The sequence below is a fragment of the Sinohyriopsis cumingii genome, chromosome 14 (genome assembly GCF_028554795.1).
Source record: "Sinohyriopsis cumingii isolate HCF-2022 chromosome 14, ASM2855479v2, whole genome shotgun sequence".
Lineage (NCBI taxonomy): Eukaryota > Metazoa > Mollusca > Bivalvia > Unionida > Unionidae > Sinohyriopsis > Sinohyriopsis cumingii.
In genome coordinates, this window is record NC_142974.1 from 89,499,359 (window position 1) to 89,511,884 (window position 12,526).

General features: G+C 34.7%; 2 protein-coding genes across 2 annotated transcripts in view; both read right to left on the bottom strand.

The window, feature by feature from the left end:
• Window positions 1-5,684: 5,684 nt before the first annotated feature.
• LOC149784336 (uncharacterized) lies at window positions 5,685-7,111 on the bottom strand. Its single transcript, XM_089933254.1, has 2 exons — window positions 6,939-7,111; window positions 5,685-5,939 (listed from the first exon to the last, which is right to left on the bottom strand). The coding sequence occupies exons 1-2, from the start codon at window positions 7,102-7,104 to the stop codon at window positions 5,713-5,715; spliced, it is 393 nt and encodes a 130-aa protein (XP_089789380.1). The 5' UTR covers window positions 7,105-7,111; the 3' UTR covers window positions 5,685-5,712.
• Window positions 7,104-12,526, bottom strand: part of LOC149784337 (uncharacterized) — a 30,541-nt gene continuing 25,118 nt past the window's right edge. The window contains exons 7-8 of the mRNA XM_089932980.1: window positions 8,351-8,418; window positions 7,104-7,115 (exon numbers count right to left, since the gene is read on the bottom strand). Of these exons, the coding sequence (XP_089789106.1) occupies window positions 7,104-7,115; window positions 8,351-8,418 (80 nt within the window). The remainder of the gene's footprint in view (window positions 7,116-8,350; window positions 8,419-12,526) is intronic.

Here is a 12,526-nt window from a genome sequence, read left to right on the forward strand (position 1 = left end):
TTTCTCCATGACTCAACAATTTTAGGGAAGTTTTCAATAATATGATAGTTGACCCGTATTTTCAGTTCGTTAGTGGAAAGTTCTGGTATTACAAATTTATAATTTTATAATGATCGAGAAATATTTTTTAAATACAGTATTAAATTTAATACCTTTTGGGGTTTCTCTACGTAATTTTTCATCAAACATCGCCTCTTCAAAAATAAGCCAGTTGACATATTCAGGATCTTATACAACCTGATTTAGATGTTGTATTGTTTCGATCATTTGTTGTTGTACATCTTTATTATAGTGCTGAGTGATATTAGAAAATAAATTTCTTAGGTCACCAAGTACACGAGTGTATTCAGGTTTAATATTGTCAAAGAAGTGAAAAATCTGTCATCATCGATAACTGGAAGAAAGGTTTCGTCTTCAAAATCATATATTGTTCTTGCTACTTTAGGACGTTTTTTCACCATTAGATGTAGTAAAATAATTTTCAGGACTAGAATGATCTCCTCTTATTCGTCATATCGTACTCCATGGGTATTCCTTTTGATACTCTGGAAGTTTTAAACATTAATTTTTTATCCGTGAGGAAATCAGCAAGTTTTGGATTTGGCGGTCCTTGATATTCAGGTGGAATTTCAGGTCATCCTAATACCAATCGTATGGATGATTGATAAATATCTACAGCATAATCTAGAGAGTTTATTTCTATCGCGGCTGATAATGTTCGTTCATGAACCGTAATATCGATTTTGGATTCTTTTCACGTCATAGATTTAATTCTGAGCTGGAATTAATCGTTGATTTGTTCAATCTGATAATTGCCTGTGGGAATCCTGACAAGTTGCCAATCGGGAGTTCCATCTTCTTTATTGTTATTTGCAAACACCAAATCCACCGAATGAATTTGATCTAATATTTGGCCAACTATGATAATTTCTTAATTGTGCTAGTGCTATTTCTTTCGCAGGATTTGTAGTTGAAAAGTTAACACTAAATTCAGGATTGGTTGAGCTTACTGAAATAATCTTAGTTTTTGACGGAGTTTGTATTAACGACAATCTGCTGTAATAACTCGTTCGGGGTTGACATTATCATTATTATTATTATTATTATCATCATCATTATCATCATCATCATTATTATATTTATTATTATTATTATTATTATTATTATTATTATTATTATTATTATTTAAATCAGACGTGGATTCACTCACAGCCATTGCTTCCTTGTAAATCTTAATCATCTCCGTGAACTCAGTATCTGATATTTTTCCATCACTAAGACTTGATGATATTAACGAAGATAATTTGGAGTATCCTAGAGTCACTGTATGTAATTTTATTATATAATCATGTAATTTTGTTTTTGTGCACGTGCATATTTTTGCGATGATATTAAGAATACCAGCAATTGTTGCAGCTGAAACACAAATTGTTACAACTGCTGGTGATGTCATTGCTATTGTTGATAACAATACGCCGGTTCCAGCGATAACAGCAGACGCCGAATACACAATTACGTCAACGGCAATATTTGTTTTACTTTTACTGTATACTCGTCAACTATATTTTATTAATTTTGTTTGCCATTCACGTGCTTGATTGTATATGTAATGTTGAACGTTGATTGGGGAGCTCATTATATTTTAAGTAGGTGGTAGTTTAGCAACTAATTCAGGACACCAATGATACAACACGTTATTGCCTTTTTCTTCAGGTACCACCACGAATGTTACCTCACGTAAATGTCGCAGTACCAAATACTGATAATCTGTATACCCCGGTAACCTCAGCGCGATGTTTACTGGATTTATTAAGTGGAGTCTATAATGTTGATCTAGATGCTACAGTATATACTACACTGTCGGTAATTGTTTTTATGTCAACGAGTTTTAATGTCGATGACTGGTGGACTTCCAAAATATTCATTAATGGTTCTATTTGTGTTTCTACGAAAGGTTTTAAACGCTTGTACATGATTAGAATATTCAGATCTAAATGTAGTCATTCAATCATTGATTGTTATTAATGAGTTCATCATCGGAATGTTGCTATCATCGACATATTTCGTTGCAGCGTCATCGCTTGATTCTGGTTCTGTCAATCATTGATTGTCATTAACGAGTTCATCGTGGAATGTTGCTAGTATTGATATATTTCGTTTCAGCGTCATCGCTTGATTCTGGTTCTCCAAGTCCAGTAATTTTATTATTAGTTAATAAACGATCATTGATCTCAGTTCTGATCATGTTGTTGTTGCTGTCTACATATCTTTTTGTTACCACGTCATCATCTGATTTTGGTTCTCTCACTTTAATAATTGTATTTTTACTCATATTGAGATCGCCGTACAGAATATCCCCAATTCTTCTAATACGTCCAGCAATTTCTCCCATGATTGATAGAACTGATTCCTCCGAGTTTTTCATTTTAGCGTTTTTAGTAAACACCACTAAGGTATCTTCTGTTGCATCTTGAATCCGCATAATAAAATCTGTCAACGGGATATTACTCGTCTTTAACCATCATTGTTTATCCTGAAAAACAACTTCATTTTGGTCCAAATTTGCAAGACTCAAAAGATTAGCGAGTTCATCGTTGACCTCGTCAAGGCTTGCATATTTAGAAAAGTCGCCTAGAGGTTTGCCCTGAGTGTTACTCAGAGAAGATCTTTCATAAATATCTACCAGTATTTTTTAAGATCTATTTAAAATGTTAGACCGTCTGCTTGTATACTATTGTACGACTTTATGAGGCGTATTATGGACTTTGACACAGCGTAGAGTACAGCAATTACTTCACGACCGCATATTGGTGAATCGGTTATTGTCTGTGTCGGCAATTTGAATACCAGACTAGATCTTTTATTGCGTGTACGTAATTTAAAAATTATTTTGGTGGCGCTAATCCATACGAATCAAATTAAACAATTCAACGTGGATCAATTGCGTATGCCTCCCAATGAGTACCTGGACCGGAACTTTTATCGAGATTAGTAATGCCTGTTTCAATATTGTTTGGTTATTTTGGTAATTGATCACGCATAAAAACACCTCTGAAGATTTTATATTTAAATTGGAGCGGCATCAATTAAATCAAAATTTGACATAGGAAGAATCACCGAAGTGTTCCTGGAAGTCTCGGACCTTTTCCGTACCATTGAGGGTTCCTGGTAATCTTTGATCCTTTCCTTTTTTTAGAAGTCTTTATTCCTTTTCCTGCTGCTTTCTTTAATGCCATTCCAGCAGCAGTTCCATCATCACCAAGTGCAGCTGCTTTTGCAACAGCAGGAGTATTAGCGGCTATTAACGCTGGTATAGCTGAAAGAAGTGGAAATGTACCACCTGTTTTAAATACGTCTTTAATGGCATCCGCATAAAAATCAAATTTAACATCGGCGTTTGATCGTTCTGGCGTTATTGAAGTGCCTGAGTTGACGTTCAGTCAGTGATAGTTTTTTTTACCACCTCTGATTTCATCTTTTTTTAGTGTTGCTTTTGTTCCAGAATTCTCTTTTCATACCGATTGTAGCTTTTTAACCTGACCAGGAGTCCGACTGACACTAACATGATGAAATGACATTATAAATATCATGAGCGATTTAATTACATGTTTTCTACTGGAGCATCAATAACGCTCATTCGTCCACCAACACCTTCAAGTAGCATTGTTTTGTCTGAGAGTATAACAGCGATTTCTCTGTAATTAGCTACAGCTTCTCTTGCCACACGAGCTCGAAAGTAAATCAACAGATTGTCTAACTAAATCCATGTGTTCCAGCGAAAAGTTATAGATCGGATATAAATTTATAAAATCTAGTTGTGTTATTTGTAAACCAGTGTCAACATTTTCTTAAAAGAGTGAAAACAACAAGCTTAGAATCAAATCCAAAAATGATCTAAGAATAATCCACGAATAAAATTTTAGAAGTCCTGATAACAAAATGTTCTAATGATTTCAGGTTTGAGTCCCAACGAAGAAACCAAGAAGGTAAACGATGACGGATGCTGTAAACTGCAGTGTTGATGTCTTCAGTTCCTTGTAAAAACAAGAAACATCACTCCGGTTATGGAAATCTGAATAATTCTTTTTAATAAGATCTGTCTTTGTTCAAGTATTTCACATGAGCACACGTATTTTCCAGGAAAAAAGATATAATCCTTTTGAATCCAAGTAATTTGAAATAACTCCAAACGACACAACACCTTCCAGTGTAAAGAAAAAGCCAAAATGGGAATATATCTCCAAAACAAAGGTTATATCGTATTCTAAAACGCAAAAGGGGGTCACGTGATCATGTTTCAGAACCTCGTAGAAAAAAATTTAGTTGTTAAAAATTACGTACACCCAGTGTGGCCCTGACAAAACCAATGATTTTACTCTAAGAAATAAAATTTAAAATATTGTTTACATCTTAAATCAGTTGTCCCATCATGACCTCAACAACAACCAATCATTTTAAAACAAAATAGAACTTATTTACGTGGTTGCTACTAATTTTGAATTAAGGTCCGGATATAGGTCAATACCTGGTGTTTACTAAAACGAACAGTCAATGTCAAACTATTTTCTAAAAAATTATTAAGTTCTTAACAAACCGAACTACATTATTTTGACATATAATGAAATTTAAAAAATAAATAAAATGATTTTAAAACATACTAACAATTAAATCAGATATAATTAAATCAAATACACATAACAATTTTGATCACGTTCCAAGGATGACATCAAACGATGATATGCACGTGCAACATGCTTATTCTGAAATTTCATTATTATGTCCTTAGCTGGTTCTTGATGCCCGTTTGTCCTTAATGAAACTTCAGTAACACCAAGTTTGTCAGATATGATTATACTGTGTGTTTGTGAATTTACTCGTTCAGTATCTTGAAAAGCAATAAATATATGGCTTGGTGCAGTACAACCTTGCTGAGATGCAATATAGCATGTAACTAAACCATTAACAGTACTTTGTACAATACCTGTGGTCATCGTCAACCATGATATTGTTGATTCACCACCTTGACCCAGGAAAGATAACAATCATTGTTTTTCGTCGATCGATGGAGTGATTACTGGCATCCACAGTGACAGTTTTGTTCGTATTACTTTGCCAGCATCAACAACAGCAGCAGGTCGCCAAAGTGCATCGTCGTCAGTAGCCTTTCTTACAAGTACAACTGTATGCTTGGCTCCAAAAAAGCCTTATTTTTCAAAAATGGACCTTCCAGCAAATGGTCTGTTCGCCCTCTCTGCTGCTACTAGAAACTGGCACAATGTTTTGATCAATGAATATTTACTTTATAAAGCCGTATCAGTTGGAAATGGCACAATGTTTTGGTTTATAAATACTCTTTATTTCTATGATATTATATTATTATTTCCTGGAAACGCATCCCAGTTAAACACTTTAAATAATGACTTCATTCGTCTTTCGTTTTTGTATTTTTTTTCTCTTAGAACTTGATACCTATTGTATAAACATTTTAGCTATATTGACACACACACACACACACAACCTTGGTGGTGGGGAACTGGAATGAACGCACTTTTTTTTTTACAAATACGTTGCAAATACACAACATTAGTTTAATAACGAATCATAAAGCTGAGGACAAAGCAGGAGTTAGAGATGTCAATGTTTTAACATGAGATCAGACAAAATGTGGGATGCTGTTTGTTTTCTTTAAATTTGTTTATTGGTTATTAAAATTCAATCCATGTTAAATGCGATTAACTGTCTATTATATTCATCATACAAATCATCGACTGGAATGGCGTCTTGTGCCAAAGTGCTTTGTCTGCTGGATACATGGGAAATTGGAGTGGACAAGTCATTTACCGTATCCTCATCCTGAAGTCGTCTCGATGAACGTGCTCCATAACTCTCATTTTTTCTCATCAAGGATTCTCTACGGTCCAGGTCATTACTTCTTTCATCTATTTTTAAAACAAATATATAATAATAATAATTGTACATAAATATATAGGTACATAAATATATAGACATATTCCTACGATCATTGTTGTAAGTATAGAGAAAGTTGCAATTGCGATTTACATACTGATAGATGATGTACTAAACATAAAGGTGTCCATTATAAGGTGAAAATATCGGTTGGAAAAGGGGAAAATAACAGATGGCAGAGCAGATTGCATGAAAGATTCATTCACATTGTAAGAATTCATGTCATATACGTACACACAAAACTGAAATTCCACCAAGCTCAATCGAAATTGCTCATTGTTTTCAAACATTTAGATTTAAACGGGTGAAACCCCGTGATATACTATTATATAATATTGTATTATATCTAGGGTGGATATCTAACGGGTGAAACCTCGTGATATACTATTATATAATATTGTATTATATCTAGGGTGGATATCTAACGGGTGAAACCCCGTGATATACTATTACATAATATTGTAAAATATCTAGGGTGGATATCTAACGGGTGAAACCCCGTGATATACTATTACATAATATTGTATTATATCTAGGGTGGATATCTAACGGGTGAAACCCCGTGATATACTATTATATAATACTTTATTATATCTAACGGGTGAAACCCCGTGATATACTATTATATAATACTTTATTATATCTAGGGTGGATATCTAACGGGTGGAACCCCGTTATATACTATTACATAATATTGTATTATATCTAGGGTGGATATCTAACGGGTGAAACCCCGTGATATACTATTACATAATATTGTATTATATCTAGGGTGGATATCTAACGGGTGAAACCCCGTGATATATTATATAATACTTTATTATATCTAGGGTGGATATCTAACGGGTGAAACCCCGTGATATACTATTATATAATACTTTATTATATCTAGGGTGGATATCTAACGGGTGAAACCCCGTGATAAACTATTATATAATACTTTATTATATCTAAGATTTTTGTGCTCTTACCTGTTACATTAGTTTCACTTCTGATTGTCTCTATTTCTCTTTTATTGTTTTCCAAAATCAGCTTCTGCTTTTTCAATATTTTGTTTGTAAGAGACTTTTCTTTCTTTGTCTTTTCAACTTGCCCTTTCAAATTCTCCATCTCTAGGCCCAGTTCAGCTTCCTCCATTATGTGGTTAACTGGAAAGAAAATAATAAATTCACATCAATTTATTTATGAAACTTAAATGTCAATTCAACGTTTGAACTCTAGTATCAATACGCGCATATGTGTGTGTGTGTGTGTGTGTGTGTGTGTGTGTTTGGAATTTTGACGCATTTTTAACAAGTTTGTAGTGATGTCTAGCACTGAGTCATCATGCCGCATGTCCCACCCAATCACATCCTGATACCAGGCCGACCAGTCCTAAAACTAACCTCTTAATGCTGAGCGCCATGCGAGGCAGCTGCTAGTATCATTTTTATAAGTCTTTGGTATGACTCTGCCAGGGTTCGAACCTGCGACTTACTGCATACGAGGCAGACGCTCTAGCCACTAGGCCACCGTAGCGGTCGAAATGCTGATGTAACGAGTCAGGCTGTAATGCTAGTTCAACGTTTGCAAATGTCTAGTAGGAACGCTTTTGTCAAAAGTCATGTTTTGATGTTTATGAATGAACTTACAATGACGAAAACTCGAAAAGAAACATACGAATCTTATAAATGGGTTAAATTAACGAGCTGTATCATCGACATCATTGCACATTGGGGAAAACGTTCACCGAGAATCACCAGTGTTGGAAATAGCGCGTGGAACACGGTGCACCGCACCTTTCAGTACCGACATAGTTCTTGATTATTATCACAAGGAAAGATGTCAGATAAATATTTCCACTTGCATTATTCGAGGATGTAGATGGGCTGACGGCTAATCAGGTGTTCTGATTCCGGGGAAAAAAATTGTTAATAATAAGTAGCAGAAGTAGCTTCTTACTCTGAGCTGACTTAATTATAACGAAATTAGTTCCCAAACTAATTTGCCTGCGTGTTCTTCATGTATTGTCGAATGGGCATCTTTTTCACATATTTTCAACTATGCATATTTTTTCATGTATTTTTATTTGTTCCTTGGATGTCTACAAAATGACTTGAATGCTTTCGGTTTGAAAGAGGAGAGTAATGTTTGTTGAAATTGACTATAATGAAACTATTAGGCAGGATACTTTTGGATTTAGTAGGAAAGTCTGAAGTATCAAGTAATATATATATATATATATATATATATATATATATATATATATATATATATATATATATATATATATATATATATATATATATATATATATATATTAAACAACACACGATATGAGATGAAACATGAATAAAGACCAAAGATATTTTAGGAGAGAGAAAGAGAGAGAGAGAGAAGAGGCGTTAGGAGTGGGTGGTTCAATCTTGCCTTCCTCTTCTCTTGAGCCGGCTTTTGTATAACAGACAAAACCTGTAATATTCGTAGAAAATGGTGCATCATTTTGCCGCATTTTATTTCATAAAAGTTAAATTGTAAATGATAAATATTTCTTTTACAACTTTCACTTAATACAAAAATACGAGCAGTTTTCGGTACGTTTCAAAAATGGCAATAAGAACACTGAAGGTTTATGATGAACGACAGCGTGCATATGAAAGGAATGTTTATAATTTTAAGAGGTAAAATTTACAATTAACAACAAATAATCAAAGTCAGAATTATAGAATGATATTTAAAAAAACCAGTGCAAGGTTTTTCTTGTAAGTCATTACCTTAGATGATGTAAATGTCTGCATTATACATTAGAGGCAAATTCACGTCCCTCGTGAATGAAAGTTTGAAATTATTACATGTAACATACACTAATTTACGACTATTGTTTACCTTATATTATCACTGACATTTATGTGGATAACTTCTTGAATTCTACGTTGTTTATATATATATATATATATATATATATATATATATATATATATATATATATATATATATATATATATATATATATATGGAGCAAAGGTCAGTCCATTTTTTCTGCCTATACCGCCCTCCTCCTAGCAGAAAAAACAAGCTGGGTGACTCTCTCTTTTTGGAGAAGCTTCCGAGTCTCCTGGACTATGGATATTCGATATCTGGCAACCTGATTATTTTTGGAGATTTCAACTTTCACTTTGACTGTCCCGGAAACTCAAACACATCTAAACTCATAGATTCCATTAATGTTTTCAACCTCAAGCAATCAGTTAACCAACCCACCCATAAACATGGTCACATTTTAGACTGGATTCTTCATAGACCTGATGATAACATTCTACAGTCCTCCCTGGCATCCCATGCCCTTGCATGAGATCACTTCTGCATTATATGCCATCTTGACGTATCAGTCCCAAACCCTCCACCTTTATCGGCTACTAAGAGAAACCTCCGTATGATAAACAGAACCAAACTAATGCACAGCATGCAAGAAAACCTAACAACTTGCTTACCTCCTACAGCAGAACAGCTCGATAACTGCCTGCATTCATTGCTCGACAAACATGCCCCAGCTACCAAGTGCAGAGTATCAATTCAAAAGTGTTCTCCATGGTATAGCAGTGTTAGGGACCAGCTTCGCACTGCTAAAAGAGACCGCCGTAAAGATAAGAGGCTTTCCACCAGACTCACTATTCATAAGCAAATCTATGAAGCCTCTAAGAAGAATGTCACAAATATAGTCCATGCAGCGAAATCAGCCCACTACACTAATAACATCATGGAAAGTTGCAGCTGCATAGAGCTCTTCGAGATTACTAACAAGCTAATGTCCAGGAACAAATCTATACCACTTCCAACTACCTTCTCTCCAGTCGACCTTCGGCACATGTTTGCAAATTTCTTCCGTGACAAAGTACAAACCATTAGAGATAAGCTTGACACCACAATTTCAATTGACTCGTCGTCACCATACAGCTGGGATACAGAATTTGAGCGGCAACCATTAGCAGCATTTGAGACTGTCTCTATGGATTTCGTACGTACAATCCTGATGAAGAGTGCACCAAAGTCAGGTGAACTTGATCCAGTTCCAACATCACTGCTGCTTGAGTGCTTAGATACAGTATTGCCTTCACTAACTGATGTTATTAATACCTCTCTCTCATCCGGGGAATTCCCATCATTTTTCAAATCTGCCATTGAAAAGCCTCTGATGAAGAAATCAACACTAGACCATAACTATTTAAAGAACTACCGCCCAGTTTCTAATCTCCCATTCATTTAAAAAATCTTAGAAAAGGTTGTTCTATTCCAGCTTGTATCTCATCTAAATTCAAACAGTCCTTTTAGCAATGTACAATATGCATATCGCCCTTGCCACAGTACTGAAACTACTCTTCTAAAAGTAGTTAATGACATTCTCTCTGCGTTGGATAGCGGAAACATTACAGTCCTCACCCTCCTTGATTTGTCTGCAGCATTTGACACAATAGACCATGACATATTACTTCACCGTCTCCAGCATGTATTTAGCATTCATGATACAGTCTTACTGTGGTTCAAGTCCTACTTGGTCAACAGGACACAAATTGTATCTGCAAATGGAATACACTCCAGCCCAGTTGATCTATGTTGTGGTGTTCCACAGGGGTCTGTTCTTGGACCTGTTCTCTTCATTATGTACACTCAGTCGCTCTCAAGTGTCATAGATCATCATCCAGTGTCTCACCAATTGTACGCTGATGACACCCAAATATACAAATCTAGCCACCCAACTGAAGTTGATGCTACCATCCAAGGTGTAGAGAGGTGCATTTCTGATGTGAAATCATGGATGACATGTAAAAAGCTGCAGATGAATGACGATAAAGCTGAGGCCATTCTGATCACAACACAAAGACGTTCTCATTCACATCCTTTACCTCAAACAATAAATATCAGTAACACCAACATTAAATTCACACAATCAGTACGAAACCTAGGTGTTACTCTGGACAGTACTCTCACATTGCACCAACATGTCATGAACATATGCAAGGCTGCATATCTTGAGCTGAGACGCATCAGCTCAATTCGCAAATATCTTTCAGTTGATGCCACTAAAACACTTGTGTGTTCATTAGTACTTTCAAGACTGGACTATTGTAACTCAATTCTGTCTGGTTCATCTCAATATCTGCTCCAGAAACTTCAAAAATTTCAAAACACAGCTGCTCGGATCATACTTAGAGTACCACGATCAGAGCACACCTGCCCGCTGCTCTATACCCTACACTGGCTATCCATTCGATCCATAATCAAACACAGACTTTGTTCTCTGTGCTACGTTTCACTGTCAAACTCTAGTCCAACATACCTATCCGCCCTCACCCATGTGTACACACCAGCAAGATACTTACGCTCCTCTTCTGACAATCGTATACTCATTATTCCCACTATGAAAACAAAGTCATATGGACAGCGTTCTTTTGCATACCAGGGCCCAGCAAAGTGGAATGAATTGCCCACTGAACTTAGACACAAAGACACAGTGATCACATTCAAGAGGGCTCTCAAAACTCACTTATTTCGACTGCAAGAACAAACTTAAAGATCTAATAATGTTTCCAACCTTAAATATTCTCAGCATGTTTTTTATTAATGTTTTCTAATTTCATGGTGTTTGTTTTTGTAATCATATCATTAGATGTTTTTTATCTTATAGGTGTTGTCTAATGTTGTAAAGCGCTTAGAGCTTCTAAAGATTAGCGCTTAGAGCTTCTAAAGATTAGGCGCTATACAAAGTCCTCATTATTATTATTATTATTATTATTATTATATATATATATATAAGGTGAAGTTATAACTAGGCATTACTACAGCTACATTTAATAAATTGCAACTTTATTCAGATTGTTTTCTGTGTGAGCATATAAGCAAGCATATATGCAATTATTGATCATGACTATACTATATAATATATTTCACAGAGAAAGATTTCTTTGTATGAAAATATTGTATATTGATTGTGGGTATAATTGTTCATACAAATTATATGAAAATATATTTTAAATTATTTTTGAGAATTACGTGTGCATATATATATATATATATATATATATATATATATATATATATATATATATATATATATATATATATATATATATATATGTGTGTGTGTGTGTGTGTGTGTGTGTGTGTGTGTGTGTGTGTGTGTGTGTGTGTAAAGGTGAAAAGTTAACAGATTGATGCTTGTAATATTTGTAAAATAATTTGATTATATGTAATGCGGGAATGACATTGCCCGATCATTGGAGTGTTGGTAAAGATGAAATCGCTGTTGAGCATAAATGTGTCATACAGATTTGTCAAGGAGATCAGGTATGATTTTTCAGATATATATATATATATATATATATATATATATATATATATATATATATATATATATATATATATATATATATGCTGAGCATTCATGGACGCCCGCACATAGGGATAAGGGACACACACACACACACACACACACACACACACACACACACACACTTCACCTCTAAACATGTTTTGGTTTACATCCGTAAAACTGAATGGCTGATCAATATATGTTTACCTCTCA